Here is a 27,201-nt window from a genome sequence, read left to right on the forward strand (position 1 = left end):
CTTCATTCTTGTGTTTATTGTGCATGTTATTGTTATTATAATTATTATGATTACTGTACAAATGATTAGTGCTGGTCTGAATGATGTTTGCTGCTGCAACACTGGAAATTTCCCCTGACATGGGGAGTAATAAAGGATTATCTTATCGTATCTTTATGTTATTTAAGCACTTTTTTCCCGTGTAATTAATTAAACTTCAGAACAAAAGATTATCATGAAATCGGTTGTTGGTGTCGAATTTATGATCCGACTTTTCTGTTGAAGAATCATACAGGTTTTAGTCAGAAATCTCAGGTTTTAATGTCAAAAAAAGTGTGGACTTAGATTTTTTCTTTGTCTTTATGCAAGGGTTGAACTATTTCAGAAAAGTAGCAACAGGAACTGCAATGCGTCTAACAGACATAAAAATCATTTTTTAAAGAGTTAATTTCAAATGCTTCCGCTGTTTTTGACCCGTGGACCGGAAAAACACTTCAGAAAAAATATTCTCATGAAATCGGTCACGTCGGTGTAGAATTTACCGATTCGACTTTTATTTTGAAGAATAATACAAGTTTTAGTCAGTAATATCCATCCATCCATTATCTATACACCGCTTGATCCTCACTAGGGTCGTGGGGGGGGCTGGAGCCTATCCCAGCTGACTCAGGTGAAGGCAGGGGACACCCTAGACAGGTCACCAGTCTGTCACAGGGCTACATACAGAGACAAACAATCACTCTCACATTCACACCTACGGGCAATTTAGAATGATCAATTAACCTCAGCATATTTTTGGACTGTGGGAGGAAGCCGGAGTACCCGGAGAAAACCCACGCATGCACAGGGAGAACATGCAAACTCCATGCAGAAAGATCCCGGGAAAGCCGGGACGCGAACCAGGGATCTTCTCGCTGCAAGGCGAAAGTGCTAACCACTACACCATTGTGCAGCCCCCAGTCAGTAATATCAGATTTTAAAATGTCAAAAAAAATATGGAGTTAGATTTTTGTTTTTCAGTGTTTTAGGCTCAACTATATCAAGAAAAATACATTTTTAAAGCTTAATTTTAAAATTTAAGGTAAATATGAACTGATTTACATGTAATAGCTTTAAAACACGACTCACCGTCAAAATAACTGCTCCATTTTCTGATGCAAGGTGTTTACAGGCCCTTTTTTGACAGTAATCCAGTAACAGCAGTAATGTAAGATCAATATATCACATAAAGAAATAAATTCAGAGTTGATCGAAGGTGTTTCAGGTGTGTTTGATCAGTTTTTCTGTGTGGAGAGTCTGTTTGACTTCAGCATTTTACAACACTCTTTTAATGACAAAAACACATAAAGCAAAGATCAAAACAGAAAACAACACAAACATCAATGTGTCTGAAGCTAATCCAACCAGTTATAAAGCATCCAATACTATTTGACATGTAGCAAAACAACGGAACGTATCAGAGTACATTTCTCTAACATCAGTTTTATCATTTTGATGCATTTGCTGACCAGTTTGAACGTTATTCATGTTTAACTTGGGATATTTGCTGTAATATTTGATTTCTTTGACTTTACAAACATTGCGTACTTTCTCATAGTTCAAAGTAACTAAAAAACATTATTAATGAAACCCCAAAGTCTCTTTTAAAGTTCCCAACAAAACAGTACAGAAGAAAATGGAACAAAACTCATGAAGATTTTCTGCAGGCTGAAATGTCGACTCATTTCGCCTTATCTTTTTACAGAACTCAAACTCTATACGATGAAACGGCAAAAAAAATTAAAACAGACATGCCATTAAGATTTACAAAACTTTACAAAAACAAATGGACTGAAGACCCTGAACAGTAGAGCTAAAATCATGCTTTTTGGTAAAATAGACATGAAGTTCTTCAGCTGCTTGAGATCACTTGACAATAAAATATACCTTGGGTTGCAGAAAGCTGCAGCACAAACGTTAAGGTCGGTTTGTGCTTCACCTCATCCAGTGGAACAGGAGGATTTCGACTCGACTTCTCTCAGAAGATCCTGGATCAGGCCACTCATTTCTCTTTCATGAGTACTCTACAGGTGTTTTTTTTCCTCCTCAGTTGTGGCCTTCTTCATTTGGTTCTCATGTGTTGTCAGCAAGTCCTTGATTCTTTTCAGGTTGTCCCTCTTCTTGGACACACTTCACCAAGTTATAAACATCATCTGGATATTTTTTCTTCATTTCTTTCTGTGTCGCTGCTTCAGCTTCTTACAGCATCTTGTTGGTAAAGCAGTTTCCTCCATTTTCCTTCACCATGGTGTCGATCTTTGTTATCAGCTCACTGACTTGTGTTCGGTTTTGTTTATCATAGTTATCAAACACGTGGTATCTTCCTCCACAGTCAGAGATCAGCTTCTTGAAGGAATCGTCACATTCGTCAATATAATCTTCAATGGACTGGTACTCCTTCATCAGCTCATCTCCTCCAGTTAAAAGAATGATGGTGAACTTGTCAGAGTTCTTTCCAAAGCCTTCTTTGAGTAAATGTATTGTCTCCCTCTCCTCTGGTGTGAATCTGCCGATACGTAACACCAGCAGGAAGACATGTGGTCCTGGAGACAGAAGACTGATGCATTTCACCATCTCTTCATTTACTTCATCATTAGACAAACTTGTGTCAAACAGTTCAGGAGTGTCGACCACGGCAACAGGACGTCCGTCCACTTCACCCACTGACTTCTGACAAAGTTTAGTGACTGACTTTTGGCCGAATTTGGCTTCAAACTCTTTCCTTCCCAGAATGGTGTTTCCTGAAGAACTCTTTCCACTGCCAGTCTTCCCGAGCAACACAATCCTGAGACTCTCTGAGGTCTGCTGCTCTTCATCAGCTGCAACAGAAAACATCTGGAGTTACAACGAGGATACAAACTATTCACCCCCTTTTCAATATTGAATTATGGTCAATTTAATTTGACTTTTCTGACAAGAATTTCTAAAAAAACAAAACAAAAACGAAGCTTTCAAGTTAAAGTGACAAGAGATTTTTACAAAGTAATGTCAATTATTTAAAAATAGAAAACAAAATATGTGACTGCAAAAGATATTCAGCTCTCTCCAGTCAGTATTTAGTGGATGAACGTTTAACTTCAGTTCCATCATTGATCCTGTTGGTCTCAATCAGCCTGAACATCTGGACACTATAATTTTACCTCATTCTTCTTCATAAAACTGTTCAACTTCTGTCAAGTTCCACAGGGATCCTGAGTGAACAGAACTTTTCAGGTCCAGCCACTAACTCTCAGTTGGATTGAGGTCTGGACTCTGACTCGGCCTCCAGAACTTTCACCTTGTTGCCTTTCAACCATTTCGGAGGATCTTTGGCTGTTTGTTTCGACTCATCGTCTGGAATGAAAACTAATCTTCAGAGAGTCTCAGTTCTCTTCAGACTGCATCAGGTTGTCCTCCAGGATTTCTACAGACTTTGCTGCATTCATTTACCCTCTACCTGTACAAGCCCATTCAAGACCTGCTGCTGAGGAACATCATGATGCTGCCACCACCATGCTTCACAGTGGAGATGGTGGGTTTGTGATGAGGTGCAATGTTTGGTGTCCATGGAACATGGACAGATGGACAGAAAGCTCAATTTTGGTCTCAGACCAATGAACCTTCTTCCAGCTGTCTTCAGAGTCTCCACATGTCTTCTGGTAAACTGTAGTCCAGATGTAGTTTGAGCTTTTTCAACAGTCTTTCTCTTTGCTACTGTCTTATCAAGCTTTGACTGGTAAGAGGTTAGCTAAGAAGACGTGGGGCACTGAGAGGACTGAATAGAGGTTTTTCTGCCTTTTATATTTTTAATGAACTGACATTGCTTCATAAAACACTTTTGAAAACAAGTTTTTTTTGGTCAAAAAAGCAATAAAGGGGGGGGAAATAATTTTCATTGGCAACATATTTAAAGTAAATAAAAACTGTGAAATGCTTACCTTTGACCACATCAGATTTTTTCAGTTTCTTGATTTCAGTCTGTTGTTTGGTGATGACTGCTTCTAGCTGTAGGTTCTTTTCCATTTGGCCATGAGCAAACGTTCCTGTTGTGTAGCTTAGAGGTTTCTGATCTGACAGTCTCATCTTGTCCACTTGATCCAGCAGCTCTGGGATCTGCTGCTTGTCCTTCATGTTGACAACAACAGATCTTCCTCCACAGCTCTGACAGAACTCGTGGATGTCTCTGCTCTGTATAAAGTCAACAACTTCTGGAGCTGTAGGATCTGACTCCACAGTGAACAAAATCAGGATGAAGTCTCTGACTTTAGAGCTGAATGTGTTCTGGATGGTCTCTAACTCTCCCTTGTCTTCATCAGTGAGGAGACCCACAGGTAGGACCAGGATGAAGGCATGGACGCCCTCAGGATCACAGAGGGAGATACACCTGAATGATTCCTCCATCACTGCCTCCTGAGGTTTTCCATACAAGGCAGGCAGCTCCAGCAGGGAAACCCTACGTCCACACACCTCTCCCTGGGTTTTAACACACTCTGATGAATCTTCAGGTCGACCAAAGTTTCTTTGTCCCAGAATAGCGTTGACTGCTGAAGTCTTCCCAGCTCCTCTTCTACCACACAGGACCAGGTTCATCACTGTCTGATCAGCTTCTTCAGTTAATGTCAGATATCCTCCCCTGAGGTCACTCACTATAGCTTCCATTTTCTGCATTAACTCTTCAACGTCATAACCTGAAGGATCCTTCTTGTCCGGATTGATGCTGTGCTGCTTTTGACTGCAGTCTTGGAGGAGTTTTTCCACCGACTGATTGTGTTTGTCTTTGTTCTGAATCATGATGACCATCGAGTGTTTGAAGGCGTCTTCACCAAACAGACTCAGGATGAACTTCAGTTTTTCTTCATCCTTTTCCTTAAACTCAGATGGTTTCACTAACAGCAGCAGAACATTTGGTCCAGGAGAACAGAGATCCACACATCTCTTCATCTCTTCTCTCACTGTTTCCACAGACAGACTGAAGACGTCTGGAGTTTTCACTACCGTTAAAGGTTTCATGTTCCATGTTCCATGAGCAGCTACACACTGTTTTCCTCCAGAGAATCTTTGGACATAAAACGCTTTTTTCTCAACAATGATGTTTCCCAGTGCTGCCTTTTTGTCATCACTTTTTCCAAACAACACAATCCTGAGTCCATGTGCTGGAACAAAAAAGTAAAACAATATGGTGAAAATTACTATTCAAGATTGCACTATAGATATTTTCATCACTCTCTATTCATACATTGCATTCTGTGATATAGAGACAGAAATCATTTTAAATCTTAACTTGATTCAGCAAAACACATTTGAGAAAAGTTCAGACAGGAACAACAAAAAACTGGACAAGTTGCGTCATGCTGAAAAGAACATCTGATTAGTTTAATAGACAACAGGTCAGTAACATAACCTGATATAAAAAGATCATCCCAGGAAGGATGAGTCTTTTCTTTGACAAGAATTCATAAAAAAACTCTTCTCTGTCAAAGTGAAAACAGATTTCCACAAAATAATATCAGTTAAAAATACAAAATGTAAAATATGTGATTGCATAAGACTCCTGTATCTGGAAGGTCACTGATGGATCACAACTCCTGGATAGAACTACACCATGAAGATGAAAGAACTCCAAGAAACTCTGAGAAAAGGTTTTTGAAAAGCCTCAGTCAGGACGATACAAGAACATTTCCAAGTTCCTGAAGATCTCTTGGAGTCCAGTTAAATCCATCATTAAGACATGGAAGGAAGATGGAACATGAATAAATCTGACTGGAGCAGGACGTCCTCAAGAACTGAGAGACCAAGAAGAAAGAGACTAGTGAGGGAGGCCACCAAGACTCCTATGACTCCTCTGAAGGAGTTCCAAGCTTCAGCAGCTGAGATGGAAGAGACTGTTCATCCAACAACTGTTGTCTGTTCTTCACCAGTCAAAGCTTTATGGAGACAAAGAGAAAGACTCTGTTGGAAAAAACTGGACTAGAGTTCACCAGAAGACATGTGGAGACTCTGAAGTGACCTGGAAGAAGGTTCTTTGGTCTGAGGAGACCAGGATGGAGCTATATGTCTATTAGACTAGATAAAATGTTTGGTGGACACATCACACTGGACATCATCACAATAACACCATCTCCACTGTTGCTGCCTAAGCACGGTGGTGGCAGCATCATGATGTTCCTCAGCAGCAGGTCCTGGAAGGCTTGTACAGGTAGAGGGTAAATGAATGCAGAAAAGTCTGTAGAAATCCTGGAGGACAACTTGATGCAGTCTGAAGAGAACTGAGACTTGGAGAAGATCAGTTTTCCATCCAGACGATGAGTCGAAGCAAACAGCCAGAGATCCTCAGAAATGGTTGAAAGACAACAAGGTGAAAGTTCTGGAGGCCGAGTCAGAGTCCAGACCTCAATCCAACTGAGAGTTAGTGGCTGGACCTGAAAAGTTCTGTTCACTCAGGATCCCTGTCGAACTTGACAGAGTTTGAACAGTTTATAAAGAAGGATGAGGTAAAATTATCGTGTCCAGATGTTCAGACTGATGGAGAGCAACAGGATCAATGATGGAACTGCAGCCAAAGGTTCATCTACTAAATACTGACTTCAGAAGGATGACTATTTATGCAATCACTTATATTATGTTTTGTTTTGTATTTGTAGATAATTGGCATTACTTCTGTTGTTCACTATGACATGAAAGAGTCTTTTTTAAAATAAATTTTTGTCAAAAAAGTCAAGCTTGATTGACCATTATTCAGTGTTGAAAACAATAAAAGGAGAAAACCTCCCAGCAGAGGATGCATACTTTTTATAAGTGCAACATAAGCTGGTATCCAGACTATGTTTTTTTTCCAACTAAGCTGATGCTTATTTCCGCAAGACAATGCCAAATCACACTGTGCCAGTGTTACAACGGTGTGGCTTCACAGTAAAAGAGTCTTCCTGCTGAACTGGTCTGCCTGCAATCCCCACCTGTCACCAACTGAAAACATTTGACTTCTTATGAAACTAAAACGTTCCCAACTCTTGAGCAGATGCAGTATCAAACATAAAGGGGCAAACATTTTGAAGATATTTTTCAAAAAAAAAAACAAAACTTCTTAGTTTCAACATTTGATGTGATGTCTGTATGATTCTTTAATGAAGGTCAATGACTATTAATGAAAGCTCAGCTGGGAAAACACATCACTTGGATGACTTGTATTCATCACATTATAAAGAGTGCTCCTGAACTTACCAGAATCAGCAGGAACCAAGCGGACACCGACTACATCTTTGAGCGGTTCAGAGTCGCCACAAAACTGAGCCACAATGACGGAAAAGTCCATGTGAGCTGCCTAATCGACGCCATGGGCAACGAGGCAGAAAATATATACAAATCATTCAACTTTTGCCGAAGAGGGGCACAGGAATGACTTTGGCATTGTGGTCAAAAAGTTTTACGACTACTTTTTTCTGCAGAGGAATCTTGTACATGAGAGAGCGTGTTTCCAGCAGCGTGCCCAGCGGTACGGGGAGAAAGTCGAGTGTTTCATCCGAGCCCTGTATGATGTATCAGAGCACTGTGAGGTTGGCATGAGCCGAGAGGAAAATATCCCCAACCGTATCGTCATCGGGATACCAGAAAAGAAGCTCTCACACATCCTGCAGCTGATGCTGGACCTGACGCTCGCACTGACAATACAGATCATCTGGCAGTCTGAGGAGGTCGCAGCACAAGTGAGCCTGCAAGTTGACACAACGGGATCAGTGCACGAGATGCAACACGAACAGAATAAAAGTAACTGGAAACAACAACAAGGCAAGTCAAAAGACAGAAAATGGGGAGGAAATGACAATAAATGTTGTAAATGTGAAAAAGCACAACACAGCAAAGATGAAAGATGCCCTGCAGGGAGAACCACATGCCACTATTGCCATGAAATGGGACATTGGGCCAGGATGTGCCGCAACAATAACAGGTCCATGAATGAATCACAGAGACTGGGCAGGCTGACCCGACATCGTTTTATTTAGGTTCAATGTGCAGTGCAGAGGAAAAAGAACAGTTGACTGTGCAGCTAAAGGTGGATTCTACCCAGATGGAATTCAAAATAAACACAGGAGCTGATGTCAATGTGGTAAGTGAGGACTCCTTTCAGAAACTCACTCCACCAAGAACTGTGAAACCAGCTGACATTTCATTGAACAGTCCAGGAGGTGGGCTTTGGTGTCTTGGCCGTATCAATGCTACAGTTAGCTGCAAGGGAAAGAAATACCCATTAGAAGCATATGTAGTCCATGGCCAGGGTGTCAGCAAATTGCTCAGCTGACCTTTATCAGTGAAAATGAACTTAGTACGGCGAGTTGATGAAGTGACACATGCCACCAGTGGATTTCAGCAAGCTTTTGGTGAGTATGGCACTCTTCAAACTGAACCAGTCAAAATTCAGCTGAAAGATGATGCTCAACCATATGTCGTGCACACTGCTCACCGTGTGCCCTTCCCAGTGTTACAAAAGGTAAAAGAGGAACTGCACAGGATGGAGAAGAGCGGCGTCATTGACCGGGTGACAAAGCCAACTGAATGGTGTATGCCTATGGTGCCAGTTCTGAAGAAAAACACCAGCAAAGCCAGAATCTGTGAAGACTTAAAAAGACTAAATGAGTCAGTCAAAAGAGAATGGTACATCTTACCCACCTCAGATGAAATAATGGCCTAGCTGAGTGAAACAGCTGGTTCTCTCTTGATGCTGCAAGTGGATTTTGGCAAATCCCACTGCTTCCAGACAGCTGCCAGCTAACAACCTTCATAACACCTTTTGGCAGATACTGTTTAGATGATTACCTTTCGGGATTTCCAGCACACCTAAAATCTTCCAAAGGAAAATGCTGGAGACTCTGCAGGGGCTGGAAGGTGTTGAAGTCTTCATGGATGACATCCTCATCAATGGGACCACAATGGAACAACATGACACTAGGCTTGAGAAGGTGCTACAGTGTGTTCAGTCAGAGGGCTTGAAACTCAACAAAGAAAAATGTTCATTCAGGCAAAGCCAGCTGCGCTTTCTGGGACATCTCATCGACCAGTCAGAGGTCAGGCCTGACCCAGACAAAGTTGAAGCCTTTCGTCAGTTGACGCCACCAGAAAATGTTCAGGCGCTAAATAGAGTCCTGGGCATGGTGAACTACCTGGGAATGTACGTCCTTAACCTATCCACCATAACTCAGCCACTGTATAAGCTTCTGAAGAGCAAGAACATCTGGACCTGGAGCCACCCACAGCAGTCAGCATTTCAGTGCATTGAAGAGATGTGGGGAAATTTTCGGTGTTACAGCAGTGAATACAAGAAATAGTGCAAGACGTTATACGATGTTGCTAGGCCCACAGCGGTGTCTGTCGACGCCAGCAGCTATGGCCTGGGGAGGTGTCCTCCTCCAGCCCCATGGAGAGGAGTGGAAGCCAGTAGCTTTCTGCTCCAGATGACCACAGAAGCCGAAACACGCTATACGCAGATAGAAAAAGAGTGCCTGGCTGGTGTATGGGCCTGTGAGAAGTTCAACAAATATCTATGCGGCTTATCTCAGTTCAGGCTGGAGACTGACCACAAGCCATTGGTACCACTTGTCAACAACTCGAAGCTAGACAACGTACCTGTGAGATGCCAGCGTCTACTAATGAGGCTCCTGAGGTACCAGAACAATCCAGTAGCAGAATACGTACCAGGGAAAACCCTTGTTGTCGCAGATGCCCTGTCCTGCAGCCCTCAAACACATGTCAAGGATGGGACTGACACACAAGATGATGTGGCATGCTATATAGCCACATTGTTGCAAGGCATCCCAGCATCACCAACTAAGATGGAGAGCATCAGAATTTTCAACAGCAGCCAACAGCGAGCTACAGGCTGTCACCAAATTCATCAGGTCAGGATGGCCTGAATATGGTGGCAATGTTCCACTGTACAGCAGAGACTACTTGAATCTCAGTTTCAACTGTGAAGAGAAGACCTGGAGTTGCAGGTTTGACAGGTGGAGTTGCAGCAAAGGATGGTTCCTCAATGTGTGACATCAACTGTCAAACATGGAGGAGGAAGCGTGATGGCCTGGGGCTGTTTTGCTGGATCCAGAGTCGGTGACTCATACAGAGTGAGAGGTACCCTGAACCTAAACAGCTACCATAGCATTCTGCAGCACTATACAGAACCCTCTGGTATGTTCCTACTGGTCAGGGGTTCATCCTGCAGCAAGACAATGAACCAAAACATAAGTCCAAGCTATGCCAGAACTACGTTATGAACAAAGAACTAGATGGTGAGCTTGAAAACATGGAGTGGCAGCACAGTCTCCAGACTTAATCTCCATGGAGATGGTTTGGGATGAACTGGACAGAAGAATGAAAGCAAAGCAACCTACAAGAACCACACATTTATGGGAACTTCGGCAACAGAGTTGGGAAGAACTTTCTGAAGAATATTTGATTTCCATTGTGGACAGAATGCTACAAGCATGTTCAGCTGTTTTATCTGCCAAAGGTGGTACTTTGATGATTCAAATGTTTAGAAGACATTTTGATTTCTAAAAAGTTCTTTTTAAGCTTCATTTGTTTATTTGTTCTATGCTTTCATTTCAGAGTACAAAGAGACATTAACATGCAGAATTTCCAATAAAAAACTGGAAGAATTGGGATGTTCTAAAACTTTTGACCACTAGTGTTGACAGACAGACAGACAGACAGACAACAGAGAGACAGACAGACAGATAGATAATAGTAGTTCATAGTTAATTTTGACTCACTGGTTGGATGCAGTAATTCAGAGCTGCTGCTGCGCTTCAGAGGTTCATCCGTAACTATCAGAACAGAAATGTGCATTCATTCTTTCATCATTGGGTTTCATTTCATCTCTAACAGGCATGTTTGAGACACTAATGACATCATTCAAATCAAATTTACATTAAAGCTGCTGGATCCTACAGACACCGCTAAAGAAACAGTCGTCGACATTCATTGCTCCGAGTTCCTGCAGTAGCTGCTTGTCAATAATGAATCATGATTAGGTTTTTGAATGAGAATTTACAAACAATTCTCTTTCATGTCAAAGTGAAAACAGATTTCTATAATAGTAAAATAAATGTTTGCATAAGTATTCACCCTGTTTAAAGTGACACATCTAATTAAAGACTGCTGCAGCGAAGTGGTGCTAGAACATTTAGACTCCTGTATCTGGAAGGTCACTGGTGGATCACAACTCCTGGATAGAACTACACCATGAAGACTAAAGAACACTGAAGAAACTCTGAGAAAAGCATCAGTCAGGACGATACAAGAACATTTCCAAGTTCCTGAAGATCTCTTGGAGTTCAGTTAAATCCATCATTAAGAAATGGAAGGAAGATGGAACATGAATAAATCTGTCTAGAGCAGGACGTCCTCGAGAACTGAGAGACTGAGAAGAAAGAGACTAGTGAGGGAGGCCACCAAGACTCCTATGACTCCTCTGAAGGAGTTCCAAGCTTCAGCAGCTGAGATGGAAGGAACTGTTCATCCAACAACTGTTGTCTGTTCTTCACCAGTCAAAGCTTTATGGAGACAAAGAGAAAGACTCTGTTGGAAAAAGCTCAAATTAAATCTGGACTAGAGTTCACCAGAAGACATGTGGAGACTCTAAAGACACCTGGAAGAAGGTTCTTTGGTCTGAGGAGACCAGGATGGAGATTTATGTCCATCAGACTAGATGATAAGTTTGGTGGGCAGACACCAAACACACTGTGAAGCAAGGTGGTGGCAGCATCACGATGTGAAGCACGGTGGTGGCAGCATCATTGTGTTCCTCAGCAGCAGGTCCTGGAAGGCTTGTCAAGGTAGAGGGTAAAATGAATGCAGCAAAGTCTGTAGAAATCCTGGAGGACAACCTGATGCAGTCTGAAGAGAACTGAGACTTGGAGAAGATTAGTTTTCCATCCAGATGATGAGTCGAAGCAAACAGCCAAAGATCCTCAGAAATGGTTGAAGGACAACAAGGTGAAAGTTCTGGAGGCCGAGTCAGAGTCCAGACCTCAACTGTGAGTTAGTGGCTGGACCTGAAAAGTTCTGTTCACTCAGGATCCTTGTAGAACTTGACAGAGTTTGAACAGTTTATAAAGAAGAATGAGGTAAAATTATCATGTCCAGATGTTCAGACTGATGGAGACCAACAGGATCAATGATGGAACTGAAGTTAAAGGTTCATCTACTAAACAGTGAAGAAGGTAAATATGTATGCAAGAACTTTATTCAAATTTTCATCATTTTAAAAATAATTCAATGATTGACACTACATAAAGTGTCTTTCTGTGTAAATTCTTGTCAGAAAAGACAAATAAAATTGACTAAATGATCTTCGTCAGTTAGACACACACACACACACACACACACACACACACACACACACACACACACACACACATATATATATATGAAATGAATCTGGAAGTTAAAACAGCATCACTGAGCTCTTTAATAAAGTGTGTGATAAACTGATAGTGTGAGAAGTCAGACTGGACTGACCGGTTCCTGATGAAGCCATAACGTCGCCTCAGATTCAGCTGGAGGGGAAAAGAAAAACACTTCAGCTTTTTACTGCATAGATTTGATTATTTGTTTTCATGAGTAAAAGTGTTGAACAGCAGGAAACACTGAAGTGTGCTGTGGGTAAAAGTGCTTCTTATAAATGTATGTAACTCTGAGAAAGCAGCGACCAGATAAACATGTAATCTGTGCGACTCTTCCTGCTTCAACAGAAATCTGAAAACCCAGAATCATATTTGATTACAATTAATAATCTGTATTAAAACAATAAATCTTATGCTGGTATATAATACACCAACATAATTATTTTTTTCTCATTGAAAACTAAATCCAGTGACCTCTTTAGTTTAAATGCCAAGACATGAAATCATCTCATTAACCGATGTCGTTTGTTGTCATTATTATTATTATTATTATTATTATTATTATTATTATTATTATTATCATCATCATCATCATTACTATCATTATTATTATTAGTAATAGTAGTATTTAAATACTCCTAAAAAATCAGCGAGCAGTCGCAGAAAGTTCCGTGAATGTAAATCTGACGGACTTTAAGAGTGAATTTCTGGGTTTTCCGCTGATTGCAGAGCAGCAAAATGACGTGAAACAAACTCACCTGATGATCATTAATGATCACCTTCTCATCGATCTGATTCCTCCTGATCGATTAACGCTGCTTCTTTTATCCCGGTAACGTTTAGTTTTAGTTGCTGCGACATCTCAGTGCAGGAACGGAATGAAAGGCGATGTCGAAATGATTTATGTTCAGGTACACCCGAGTCTTTCCGAAGAGGTGTGACCACGAAGCCCGAAGCACAACTTCGGTCATTTCCGGAATATCCGAACCTTTCCGAAGGAAGGACGATAGATGGATAGATGGATGGATGGATGGATGGATGGATGGATGGATAGATAGATAGATAGATAGATAGATAGATAGATTTAAAATGTATGTTTTTTTTTAAAAAAAATCAGTGTAATATGTACACTACAAATACACTCAAGTGCACTAATTTAGTTGGTAATTAAATCATACTTAGACTTAGACAGACTTTATTCATCCACAAGGGAAATTTTGTTGTCACAGTAGCTCAGAACAGTAATCTTAAATAGACCAGAGAACAGCAATAGAATTATACAATAATAGGATATAATAAAGAATAGACTAATTAGTAAAAAGTAAAAACACAAGAGTGCAGCTTTTTAATTTTTATTAATGTTCTTCAACAGTTTGATTATTCTCAAATAATTTATAATTTGAAGGACCTGTGGGACAAAAGTTATAACTTTTCTTTATTGTCATTGACATTTAAATTTTAAATAATTTTGAATAAACCTAATTTCAAATCAATAGGGATGTTTACAGCAGCGATAGCTGTTTATTTTCTTATTGGTGCCACTTTTAATGCACTTTATATGCAACCTAAGTGTCAGATATAATGTGTGCAGTTTACTTCTGTGTGTGTTGACCAGACAAGAGAGTTAGCATCCAGTAAATTTTAGCTTTAATGTGAATTAGCGATGCTAACTGAGCTAGCTGCTGAGTCACAGCTGATTAAAGCTAGGGTTAGGGTTAGCTTTTCTCAGTGAAATGAATAGAAACTGCTACAGTCTGAACCAAAGAACAGATATTAACTCAGAACTGAGCAACATTCATCAATTACAGAGTTCTGTGGAGGAACATCAATGTGGATTCATTTCTATCTGTTGATCATTAATGAATTGCGCATCGAAGCAGCAGTTATCGATCCATTATCGTTGTTGAGCGTGTTTGATTTTGAGACAGAAGACAAACCACTTCTCTCCAATTTAGCTGCTTATTTTCTAATATCAGTGTCTCAAAAAATCTTGATCTGGGACTTTTTCTGTTTGGAACAGCCTCCCAGAAAAGGATAAGTCTGATTTGAACACAACATTTTATACACTATGGTGAAATGTGATTGGCTAAAGGTGGGGATAAACCGTGGTCTAGACTTAGTTCTCCCTATGGTTGGTGCACAGATATGTCCGTATCTCTTGCACATGATCCATCCAATCTCCAAGAACCGCACCCTGTGAAAAGAACCTCCTAGAACCTCTTCCTGCTCTCTACCTGTCAATCTATTCCTTGTTAGCTGTGATGTGATGCAGCTGCTGGTGGTGTCTCATAGGGAGGATTATTATGGTTTCCACCCTTAAACAGCCTTGATTTAGCAGTTTCAGTTTCATTTAGTTGATACCTTATAAGGAAATAGGAATATACTGTGAAGCAAAGCCAAACTTCTCTTGTCTTGTTGGTGTGTTTATGTATGAAAACTTTCCATCTTGACCTGTCCCTGGTTGTGTCCCTCATGTATTCAGAGTCTGGAAATCATTCTCTGTCTCTTAACCCTCCTGTTGTCTTCATTTATGGGCACCAAAAAAATTGTTTCCTTGTCTGAAAAAAATCCAACATATTCAGCAAAAAAATTCCCCAAATTTCTGAAAATTTGCAAAACCTTCAGGAAGAAAATTCCAATAATTCCTAAAAAGGTTCCCTTAAAAGTTTTATTTAAAAAAAAAAAAATCCACCAAATGTGGCAAGAAAATTCTTGTAAATATTTTCAAAAAATGAGTAAAAATCTTCCAAAAAAATCCTAAATATATCTAAAGTATATATATATATCAGTAAAACTTCTAATATTTTATTTTAGAACATTCACATAAAAATGAACCAAGATTCAGCAAAATTCGCTGGATTTTGATTTTTATGTGAATGTTCTTAAAGAAACATTTTTTTTCCACCCAAAAATTTTTCAAAAATTTCCAAAAAATGTTGAAAATGTGGACATCAGAAGTTTGACTGTGAAAATATATATATATTTTTCCCACATTTTCAAACTTTAAAACGGGTCAATTTTGACCCGCAGGACGACACGAGGGTTAAAGGTCAAGCACAGCTCATGCATTTATTGCACAAAAAATGGTATTAATATCAATATTATACTGCTTATGTGTGGTATCAATTTTAGTGTGAAGCTAGCAGTGCCTTAAAAAAATAGATCCTGACATGACTGATCAGCTGAGACATGCAGGACACTTAGCTACAGCTAACAGTTAACTCATTTATGACTCTGACTAACCTGATGTAGCATCACTGTTAACACTAAGTCAGGAAACGTAACTTCAGATTTGCAGAGCAACTTTAAAACACGATGTTAGAACATGTTTACATCAGAGGTTACAGTCTGATGTTAACTTACAGTAACTTCAGCTACAGTAACGTAGGTCACTGCTTTATATGTGATATTGTACAGATGTGGAGCACTGGAAAAATGCCCATCTAAAAACAAGAACAAAGCTTGTTTCAAGGAACTTTTACCTTGAAATAAGTGGAAAAATCTGCCAATAGAACAAGTGAAAAATGGCTTGGTAAGATTTCTTGAAATAAGATATTTAGAATATTGAGATCTCAAAATTAGCTGGGAAAACATATTTTAAGCTCATTTTACCAGGATTGTCAAGCTTAGGTGTCTTAAAATAAGCCAGACAGGCTAAAAAAATATCAGTTTTTCATTCAAAAATAGATTTTTGCTTTCATGTAACCTCCTAATTTGAGATGTATTAAACTTATTTTGAGTTTTCTTGTAAAATTCAAGTCAAAACAAGATAATTTCAAGATTGTTTGACTTAACAAGACATTTCAGATGCATTGTCTTAAAACAAGTCCCTCCATCTGCTGAAATGTCACTTGTTAAGTGAATTTATCTTAACTCAAGTGGGATGAGACATTTTGACGATAAGTAAGACAGATAGACTTGGTAAGATTTAGAGTTTTTGCAGTGAGAAGAGCACACCGAGTTACTAAGATGACTTTAACACTTACCTGTACAGTTTAGCTCCACTTTTGGAGGCTAACATTAGCAGAGGCCAGTAATTGTGGGCGGGGCTCTCAGTCAGTCTGACCAATCCCTGCTCTCCAGCTCCACAAATCCAAGATGGCAATCAGGAAGTCTCAGTGCAGAAACCAATGGGTGACGTCACGGTAGCTACGTCCATCTTTATTCTACAGTCTATGTTTTTAGTCAGCAATCTCAGATTTTAAAATGCCAAAGAAAGTATGGAGTTAGATTTTTATTTTTAGATCTCAACTACTTCAGGACAGTAGCAACAATACTTCTAACAGATGTAAAAATATTTTTTTTAAAGCTTCATTTAAAAATTTAAGGTAAATATGAACTCATTTATGTGTAATAGCTTTAAAACACACGATTCACCATCAAAATAACCGCTCTGTCTTCTGGTGCAAGATGTTTACAGGCCCCTTTTACCAGCAGTAATGTAAGATCAATATATCACGTAAATAAATAAATTCAGAGGTGATCAAAGGTGTTTCAGGTGTGTTTGATCAGTTTATCTATGTGGAGAGTCCGTTTGACTTCAGCATTTTACAACACTTTATTCATCTTTTTTTAAGAACAGAAACACAAAGCAAAGATCAATACAGAAAACAGCACAAAAAATTAATTTGTCTGAAGCCAATCCAACCAGTTATAAAGCATCCAATACTATTTGACATGTAGCAAAACAACGGAACGTATCAGAATACATTTCTCTAACATCAGTTTTATCATTTTGATGACCAGTTTGAGCGTTATTCATGTTTAACTTGGGATATTTGCTGTAATATTTGATTTCTTTGATTTTACAAACATTATATACTTTCTCATAGTTCAAGATAACTAAAAAAAAAACATTATTAATGAAACCCCAAAGTCTCTTTTAAAGTTCCCAACGAAACAGTACAGAAGAAAATGGAACAAAATATCATGAAGATTTTCTGCAGGCTGAAATGTCGACTCATTTCGCCTTATCTTTTTACAGAACTCAAACTCTATACGATGAAAAGGCAAAAAAATTAAAATAGACATGCCATCAAGATTTACAAAACTTTACAAAAACAAACAGAGTGAAGACTCTGAATATTACAGATAAAATCATCAGTCCCTCCAGGAATTCGTGATGTTGTGATCGCGCGAATTCATGCGAATTCACCCAATCTCTGCAAATTCTGCTCAACCTTGCAATTTTGTCCAATCACCGCAACTTTTCTGCAATTTTGGCCCACCTCCCATGAGTTCCATCAATCACAGCAAACGTAACGCACGTACATCACCGAATTCACTTCCTGTTTATGGTTTGAAGATGCAGACACGTCCATTCTAATGTCTCTCATTTACCAACAAAACCTACTGCTGAAGACCATGAAAAACAATTAATTCCCTGATGTTCTTCACCAAAGCGGGAGTAAACTGTTTTACACCTGCGCAATATTGTGGTGGAATACAAAAAAAAATCATTGATTGATAAACACTTTTCTACCATGAAACACATCAGGAGAACGTCTGAAACTAGCAGACCACAGACCAGATAAATCACTGTGATGGAAACTGTAGCATCCAGATCTGTTGGAGCTCTGAAAGAATGAAGGACAGTTAGATTCATTATTCCACCAAGGAGCACGGTGGAGTTATGAGACGATCAGCGTATGGAATCATTCCTCTGTTAGGAAAATTACTCAAAAACAGACTAAAGGATTTGGATGAAATTTTCAGAGAAGGTCAGAAATGACACAAGAACCAAGTGATTAGATTTTAGCAGTGATGCAGCTTATAGTCTGGATCCATGGATTTGTTCATATTTCCCATTGAGGTAGCGGCATGGTAACCATGGCAACAAGTGGACGCTACCTCAGCAGCCTGCTGATGATCACATCATTGCGATCCTACTACAAATCCACCACTGCACTTATCGGAAATGATACCAGGAACAGTTGATTAAACTGTGGGGTGTTTCTGAGTCCCATCAATTCCGCTACATATTTAGGTCACATGATTCTGTATCTGTACATAACGTCCACATGCAGAACACACACCTGTGCTCAGCATAAGGTCAGGTGATGAACAGTCCTGGTGGAGTTCTGCTCTCTGAGGGCTTTTCTTGTTAATTAACATGACAAGCTGTGAGCGTGTTACAGGAAGAGAAATTAACTTTTTAAGCCACTGACAGATATGTTCAAATGTGATTCATTCCATAGTAAATGATCATTCTGTGCCTTCAATCTACCAACCACTTCATGTTAAACCGGTATCTGGCTGCTGCTGATTTCTCACCATGGTGTGCCAGATTTTGTATAAATGGGTTGGAGTGTGAAAGAATTAATTTCTGAATAAATATTGTCAATTACAATGTTGAAACATGTTCTAAAAGCTGAAAAAAATGCAACTTTTTAACAATTGTCACTGTCTCCCACAATTTCATCGCAACAAGTACGCTTAAAACATCGCAACTTACGTCTCAATTTTTTAGAAAAGCTGCCGTGAATTCAGGCATTTTAGGACAAAACAATCTGGAAAAACGCTGTGAAATCCTGGAGGGACTGAATCATGCTTTTTGGTAAAATAGACATGAAGTTCTTCAGCTGCTTGAGATCACTTGACAATAAAATATACCTTGGGTTGCAGAAAGCTGCAGCACAAACGTTACGGTCGGTTTGTGCTTCACCTCATCCAGTGGAACAGGACGATTTCGACTCGACTTCTCCCAGAAGATCCTGGATCAGGTCACTCATTTCTCTTTCATGAATATTCTGCAGGTGGTTTTTCTCCTCCTCAGTTGTGGTCTTCTTCATTTGGTTCTCATGTGTTGTCAGCAAGTCCTTGATTCTTTTCAGGTTGTCCCTCTTCTTGGACACACACTTCACCAAGTTATGAACATCATCTTGATATTTGTCCTTCTTTACTTTTTCCTTGTGGGCTGCCAGTGCCTTTAACAGGTCATACTTCTCATCTTTATCTTTCAGTTGTTCTTCATGCTTCTGCCTAAGGGCAGTAAATTCTTTGATGTGTTTCTCTCTGAATTCATTGAACTCTTCAGCTTTCTTCCTGGCTTCCTCCTCATACGTCTTCTTCAGAATATCTAGTTTTTCCTTCAGCTGTTTCCGTTCTTTTTCTTCTTGTTCTCTCGTGATTTGTTCTTCTTCTCTTCTCTTGTTATCATATTCATCTTGTTTCTGCTTGAACTTCTCCTGAAGTTCTTCTATTCTTCTTTTCTCCTGTTGTTGTCTCTCTTCATCTTCTTGTTTTCGTTTCTTCCACCACTCTCTACGTTCTTCCTCCCAGGCTTCTTGTTTCTTTCTCATCTCATCTCTGGTCTCTTCCAGTTTTTTCTTTTCCTCTTTTTCTGATTGAATTTGTTTGTCCAACTTTTCAAGCTCCATTTTTAGATTCTGTCGCTGACTTTCTTCTTCAGTTTTCCTTTTCTGTTCTTCTCGTTCTCTATCTTCTCGTTCTTTCTTCCTCAGCTCACGCTCCTTGTTGATGTTGTCCGCCATTTCTTTAAGTTTCTGGTCTCTTTCCTGCTGAATTTTTTCTTTCTCTCTTTCCATTGTTATTTTCATCTTGTTAATCTCTTCCTCATGTTTTCTTTCCAGCTCCTCCATCTTTTTCTTCATCTCTTCTTCCTTCTCCTTCAGGATTTTCTCAACTTCTTTCCGTATGGCTGCTTCAGCTTCTTGCAGCATCTTGTTGGTGAAGCAGTTTCCTCCATTTTCCTTCACCATGGTGTCGATCTTTGTTATCAGCTCACTGACTTGTGTTCGGTTTTGTTTATCATAGTTATCAAACATGTGGTATCTTCTTCCACAGTCAGAGATCAGCTTCTTAAAGGAATCGTCACATTCGTCAATGTAATCTTCAATGGACTGGTTCTCCTTCATCAGCTCATCTCCTCCAGTTAAAAGAATGATGGTGAACTTGTCAGAGTTCTTTCCAAAGCCTTCTTTGAGTAAATGTATTGTCTCCCTCTCCTCTGGTGTGAATCTGCCGATACGTAACACCAGCAGGAAGACATGTGGTCCTGGAGACAGAAGACTGATGCATTTCACCATCTCTTCATTTACTTCATCATTAGACAAACTTGTGTCAAACAGTCCAGGAGTGTCGACCACAACAACAGGACGTCCGTCCACTTCACCCACTGACTTCTGACAAAGTTTGGTGACTGACTTTTGGCCGAATTTGGCTTCAAACTGTTTTCTTCCCAGAATGGTGTTTCCTGAAGAACTCTTTCCACTGCCAGTCTTCCCAATCAGCACAATCCTGAGACTCTCTGAGTTCTGCTGCTCTTCATCAGCTGCAACAGAAAACATCTGGAGTTACAACGAGGATCAGTGGCGTGCACAGATAGACACCAGGTGGTGCTAGAGCACCTGCCCCTTGCCCTCAGTATCAAGCTGGTGCCCCCTTTAAACATTAAACACACACACACACACACACACACACACGACCCGTGTCATGCTGCGACTCGCCCCGCCCCATCTCGTAACGTGAACACGCGTGTAGCAGCAGCTGCACAGCCCACAGGCATCTCCACCTGACTGCAGCCACCAACCAGGGAACACGGAAATGAATCCAGTGTTCATCAGCCTCAGCTGCCACACGGTGCATTTATTTGTCTCTGTTGTGAAGTAGCCTGTCTCATGCAGCACTAAACAACCCTACCTAAATTAGCCAACTGCCCGCCTGCTTAACAAGCTCGATGCTACCCATAATAATAACCAATTAATCGACATAATGTGACAACAGTGACCACAAAACCAATGTTATTTGGTGAATTGGTACAGCATGTGATCAGTATACTATAACTGAATATTTACTTTGTGTAGGTTTATTACTAGTCTACATTAGGTAGAGGCAACACTTGCTGTGACTTATTTGCTAAATGACAAAAAGAAAAAGTAGCTTTCTGCCTTGTTGCAGCCTAATGTCAGGAATCAGTCTGAACATCGGCAGTTTTACCTTCTTTATTCTTCTTTATAAACTCTTCAAACTCTGTCAGGTTCCACAGGGATCCTGAGTGAACAGAACTTTTCAGGTCCAGACACTAATTCTCTCTTGGATTGAGGTCTGGACTCTGACTCGGCCTCCAGAACTTTTACCTTGTTGCCTTCTTCCTCCAGGATTTCTACAGACTTTGCTGCATTCATTTACCCTCTACCTGTACAAGCCCATTCAAGACCTGCTGCTGAGGAACATCATGATGCTGCCACCACCATGCTTCACAGTGGAGATGGTGGGTTTGTGATGAGGTGCAATGTTTGGTGTCCATGGAACATGGACAGATGGACAGTAAGCTCAATTTTGGTCTCAGACCAAAGAACCTTCTTCCAGCTGTCTTCAGAGTCTCCACATGTCTTCTGGTAAACTGTAGTCCAGATGTAGTTTGAGCTTTTTCAACAGTCTTTCTCTTTGCTACTGTCTTATAAAGCTTTGACTGGTAAGAAGTTAGCTAAGAAGACGTGGGGCACTGAGAGGACTGAAGAGAGGTTTTTCTGCCTTTTATATTTTTAATGAACTGACATTGCTTCATAAAACACTTTTTAAATTATTATTTTTGGTCAAAAAAGCAATAAAGGAGAAAACTTCCGGGGGGAAGGGGTGTAAATACTTTTCATTGGCAACGTATTTAAAGTATGAACTTTATGTAGAACAGGGTTGAGGAGAATCAGCTAAAACAAAATAAAAATTAAATACTTACCTTTGACCACATCAGATTTTTTCAGTTTCTTGATTTCAGTCTGTTGTTTGGTGATGACTGCTTCTAGCTGTAGGTTCTTTTCCATTTGGCCATGAGCAAACGTTCCTGTTGTGTAGCTGTGAGGTTTCTGATCTGACAGTCTCATCTTGTCCACTTGATCCAGCAGCTCTGGGATCTGCTGCTTGTCCTTCATGTTGACAACAACAGATCTTCCTCCACAGCTCTGACAGAACTCGTGGATGTCTCTGCTCTGTATAAAGTCAACAACTTCTGGAGCTGTAGGATCTGACTCCACAGTGAACAGAATCAGGATGAAGTCTCTGACTTTAGAGCTGAATGTGTTCTGGATGGTCTCTAACTCTCCCTTGTCTTCATCAGTGAGGGGACCCACAGGTAGGACCAGGATGAAGGCATGGACGCCCTCAGGATCACAGAGGGAGATACACCTGAATGATTCCTCCATCACTGCCTCCTGAGGTTTTCCATACAAGGCAGGCAGCTCCAGCAGGGAAACCCTACGTCCACACACCTCTCCCTGGGTTCTAACACACTCTGATGAATCTTCAGGTCGACCAAAGTTTCTTTGTCCCAGAATAGCGTTGACTGCTGAAGTCTTCCCAGCTCCTCTTCTACCACACAGGACCAGGTTCAGAGGAGGTTTGGACCTTTTCATCACTGTCTGATCAGCTTCTTCAGTTAATATCAGATATCCTCCCCTGAGGTCACTCACTATAGCTTCCATTTTCTGCATTAACTCTTCAACGTCATGACCTGAAGGATCCTTCTTGTCAGGATTGATGCTGTGCTGCTTTTGTCTGCAGTCTTGGAGGAGTTTTTCCACGGACTGATTGTGTTTGTCTTCATTCTGAGTCATGATGACCATCGAGTGTTTGAAGGCGTCTTCACCAAACAGACTCAGGATGAACTTGAGAGTTTTTCTGTTTTCTTCAGTGAAATCTGAAGGTTTCACTAACAGCAGCAGAACATTTGGTCCAGGAGAACAGAGATCCACACAACTCTTTATTGCTTCTCTCACTGTTCCCACAGACAGACTGAAGACGTCTGGAGTTTTCACTACCGTTAAAGGTTTCTTGTTCCATGTTCCATGAGCAGCTACACACTGTTTTCCTCCAGAGAATCTTTGGACATAAAACGCTTTTTTCTCAACAATGATGTTTCCCAGTGCTGCCTTTTTGTCATCACCTTTTCCAAACAATACAATCCTGAGTCCATGTGCTGGAACAAAAAAGTAAAACAATACAGTGAAAATTACTATTCAAGATTGCACTATAGATATTTTCATCACTCTCTATTCATACATTGCATTCTGTGATATAGACACAGAGATAATTTTAATTCTGAATTTGATTCCGCAAAACACATTTCAGAAAAGTTCAGACAGGAACAACAAAAAACTGGACAAATTGCTTCATGCTGAAAAGAACATCGGATTAGTTTAATAGACAACAGGTCAGTAACATAACCTGATAAAAAAAAAAAATCCCAGGAAGGATGAGTCTTTTCTTTGACAAGAATTCACAAAAAACTCTTCTCTGTCAAAATGAAAACAGATTTCCACAAAATAATATCAGTTAAAAATACAAAATGTAAAATATGTGATTGCACAAGGCTCCTGTATGTGGAAGGTCACTGATGGATCACAACTCCTGGATAGAACTACACCATGAAGATGAAAGAACTCCAAGAAACTCTGAGAAAAGGTTTTTGAAAAGCCTCAGTCAGGACGATACAAGAACATTTCTAAGTTCCTAAAGATCTCTTGGAGTCCAGTTAAATCCATCATTAAGAAATGGAAGGAAGATGGAAAATGAATACATCTGACTGGAGCAGGACGTCCTCGAGAACTGAGAGACCAAGAAGAAAGAGATTAGTGAGAGAGGCCACCAAGACTCCTATGACTCCTCTGAAGGAGTTCCAAGCTTCAGCAGCTGAGATGGAAGAGACTGTTCATCCAACAACTGTTGTCTGTTCTTCACCAGTCAAAGCTTTATGGAGACAAAGAGAAAGACTCTGTTGGATAAAACTCAATTTAAATCTGGACTAGAGTTCACCAGAAGACATGTGGAGACTCTGAAGACACCTGGAAGAAGGTTCTTTGGTCTGAGGAGACCAGGATGGAGCTTTTAGTCCATCAGACTAGATGGCATGTTTGCCAAACAGTAAGCAATGAACATCATCACAAACACACCATCTTCACTGTGAAGCACGATGGTGGCAGCATCATGATGTTCCTCAGCAGCAAGCCTTTCAAGGCTTGTAAAGGTAGAGGGTAAATGAATGCAGCAAAGTCTTAAGAAATCTTGGAGATTAGTTTTCCATCCAGACGATGAGTCGAAGCAAACAGCCAAAGATCCTCAGAAATGGTTGAAAGACAACAAGGTGAAAGTTCTGGAGGCCGAGTCAGAGTCCAGACCTCAATCCAACTGAGAGTTAGTGGCTGGACCTGAAAAGTTCTGTTCACTCAGGATCCCTGTCGAACTTGACAGAGTTTGAACAGTTTATAAAGAAGGATGAGGTAAAATTATCGTGTCCAGATGTTCAGACTGATGGAGAGCAACAGGATCAATGATGGAACTGCAGCCAAAGGTTCATCTACTAAATACTGACTTCAGAAGGATGACTATTTATGCAATCACTTATATTATGTTTTGTTTTGTATTTGTAGATAATTGGCATTACTTCTGTTGTTCACTATGACATGAAAGAGTCTTTTTTAAAATAAATTTTTGTCAAAAAAGTCAAGCTTGATTGACCATTATTCAGTGTTGAAAACAATAAAAGGAGAAAACCTCCCAGCAGAGGATGCATACTTTTTATAAGTGCAACATAAGCTGGTATCCAGACTATGTTTTTTTTTCCAACTAAGCTGATGCTTATTTCCGCAAGACAATGCCAAATCACACTGTGCCAGTGTTACAACGGTGTGGCTTCACAGTAAAAGAGTCTTCCTGCTGAACTGGTCTGCCTGCAATCCCCACCTGTCACCAACTGAAAACATTTGACTTCTTATGAAACTAAAACGTTCCCAACTCTTGAGCAGATGCAGTACTGTATCAACCATAAATGGACAAACATTTTTCCTTCCAAACAACAGCAGCTGGTTTTCAAATGTCTACAGAGTGTTTAACCCTTTGATGCCCAGCGTGGGTCAGGAGATACCCATTTTCCATTGGATTTGGGTCACCTTTGAAAAATGTTATGCATCAAAGGGTTAAAAAAGCTGAATCAATACAGGAGTAAATATGATGCTGCATTAAATTCAAAACCAGCAGATATTTATCAAAAAACAACAAAACTTCTTAGTTTCAACAATTAATATGATGTCTTTGTACAATTCTTTAATGAAGGTCAATGACTATTAATGAAAGTTCAGCTGGGAAAACACTTCACTTGGACGACTTGTATTCATCACATTATAAAGAGTGCTCCTGAACTTACCAGAATCAGCAGGATCCAAGCCGACACCGACTGCGTCTCCTGGAGGACCAGCAGGTGACTCAGATGTTGCATCTATGGAAAGATCACAGCTCACATGATCTCCGTTGTTCTCCTTTACCATCTTGCCAACAAGTGTTAACAGTTCTCGATGTCCAAGGTTCTTCTGCCACAACAACTTGTCTCTACATTTGGTCATAATGTCTTTCAATGGTGGATCCTCCATGTATCTTTCAATGGAGCCTGAACTGTCATCTTTAGGGTTTGATATCAGAACCAGTGAATGATGAAATGACTTATCACTGAACTTCTGAAGGACTGACTGAAGCCTCAGTTTGTGTTCCTCAGTGAAGTCTTCAGGCTGTAGAACCAGCAGGAACACGTGAGGTCCAGGATCAGAGAGTCTCATAAATTCCTGTAAATGTTCTGACTGTTTGTCGACGGAGATGTTGGGGAGCAGCAGATCTGGAGTGTTGATGACAGTTATTTTTTTCTCTTTATTTTTGTCCTTGAAAAGTTCAAAGACTTTCTGACAGCCACCTGGTTCTTCATCAGAGCTGAACCTGGTCCTTCCCAGTAGGAGGTTCGCAGCAGAACTCCTGTCAGCCCAGCTGTTCCCCAAAAGAACAACCCTCAGCTCAGACACTGGAGAGAAAACCAGTTTAATTATTCAAACAGCAGCTTAACACTAAAACCACTGAGTTATTATGAAGTAATATTATCACGCTATCAAACACTGTGGTCCTGTTGTCTACAGAGTTCCTTGCAACAGTTGTTCTTTGGTGTTCAAATGATTCTGCACCACAGAACAAAAAAATGGCTCTTTTTATTTTGGGAATTGTCCACTTCAATGACAGTTCTCAACTTCCTGCATGAAAATGTTTCACCAAAGTAATTCCTACATCACTGTTGGCACAGGCACATTACTGCATCCAAGGTTTAGTCCTACCCAAGATAGACAGGTACACTACAGGCCAAAAGTTTGGAAGCTACTGCAAGTTTCTGTTCACAATGTCTTTCGTAAAAACCAGTATGAATTCTATGGATTCTGGGATGCATTTACTGAATGATCAGACTTTGCTTTCGTTGATATGCACCATTTTCCCCTAATTTACCTTTAGCTATACATTGAAGTTACCAGACAACTGCTTAATAAATGTTAAGAAAAGAAAAGAACAGCTTCGTGCAAAAGTAAAAAACTAATCCCAGTTTGCATTTTTCACTTTAGCTCTTTGGCTTTTGAGAGTTTGCAAACAAAAATCCCAGTGAATCTCAACTGTGTCCATATCTCTATAACTATCACAGAAAGAAACAGCTGAGTAAAGAAACGAGTGTAGATACAAATACCTGATAATTATAGTAAAACTGTATTCTGATGAGTGTTCTTTAGATAATAATCATGTTTGTTTTGTTGCAAAGTACACCAATGAAACTATGATCTTTTTTTGTACAAATCTGATCTTGCTTCCAAACTTTTAGCCTGTAGTGTAGAAATTTTATTCATTCCCTTGAGGGAACTTCAAAGTATGCAATAGTTCACTCATGTTACATGCCAGAAAAATAAGGAAAATAAGGGGCATGTCGTGCTGGTAGAAAATTAAAGTTTTAAAGCAAAAAAAGGTAAAACAGATGTGATGGTAGAATAAAAAAAGAGTATTA

General features: G+C 40.0%; 2 protein-coding genes across 6 annotated transcripts in view; both read right to left on the reverse strand.

The window, feature by feature from the left end:
* Positions 1-1,284: 1,284 nt before the first annotated feature.
* LOC111569093 (GTPase IMAP family member 8-like) lies at positions 1,285-13,305 on the reverse strand. The gene is made up of 5 exons (XM_055011413.1): positions 13,148-13,305; positions 12,505-12,542; positions 10,755-10,808; positions 3,936-5,150; positions 1,285-2,837 (listed from the first exon to the last, which is right to left on the reverse strand). Exons 2-5 carry the CDS (start codon positions 12,521-12,523, stop codon positions 2,218-2,220), a joined length of 1,908 nt encoding a protein of 635 aa, XP_054867388.1. The 5' UTR covers positions 12,524-12,542; positions 13,148-13,305; the 3' UTR covers positions 1,285-2,217.
* A 3,617-nt stretch (positions 13,306-16,922) lies between these two features.
* The window catches only part of LOC111569097 (GTPase IMAP family member 8-like), a 15,652-nt gene continuing 5,373 nt past the window's right edge, over positions 16,923-27,201 (reverse strand). For 3 of the 5 annotated variants that reach the window (XM_023271063.3, XM_055011412.1, XM_023271062.3), the window contains 3 exons: positions 25,546-26,187; positions 22,087-23,322; positions 16,923-20,682 (listed from right to left, as the gene is read on the reverse strand). In XM_023271063.3, the coding sequence (XP_023126831.2) occupies positions 19,055-20,682; positions 22,087-23,322; positions 25,546-26,187 (3,506 nt within the window). In that variant the 3' untranslated portion in view covers positions 16,923-19,054. The remainder of the gene's footprint in view (positions 20,683-22,086; positions 23,323-25,545; positions 26,188-27,201) is intronic. The other 2 variants (XM_035948567.2, XM_035948568.2) reach the window with 2 other exon arrangements.

This window comes from Amphiprion ocellaris, chromosome 6 (genome assembly GCF_022539595.1).
Source record: "Amphiprion ocellaris isolate individual 3 ecotype Okinawa chromosome 6, ASM2253959v1, whole genome shotgun sequence".
Lineage (NCBI taxonomy): Eukaryota > Metazoa > Chordata > Actinopteri > Pomacentridae > Amphiprion > Amphiprion ocellaris.

What these genes read in the sequence shown, in the direction of transcription:
- LOC111569093 (XM_055011413.1), bottom strand. An exon ending in TGAATTACTGCATCCAACCA is followed by an intron (nt 5,151 to 10,754) that starts GTGAGTCAAAAT and finishes TTTTTGTTCCAG; the next exon opens with CACATGGACTCAGGATTGTG. An exon ending in AAAATCTGATGTGGTCAAAG is followed by an intron (nt 2,838 to 3,935) that starts GTAAGCATTTCA and finishes TTTCTGTTGCAG; the next exon opens with CTGATGAAGAGCAGCAGACC.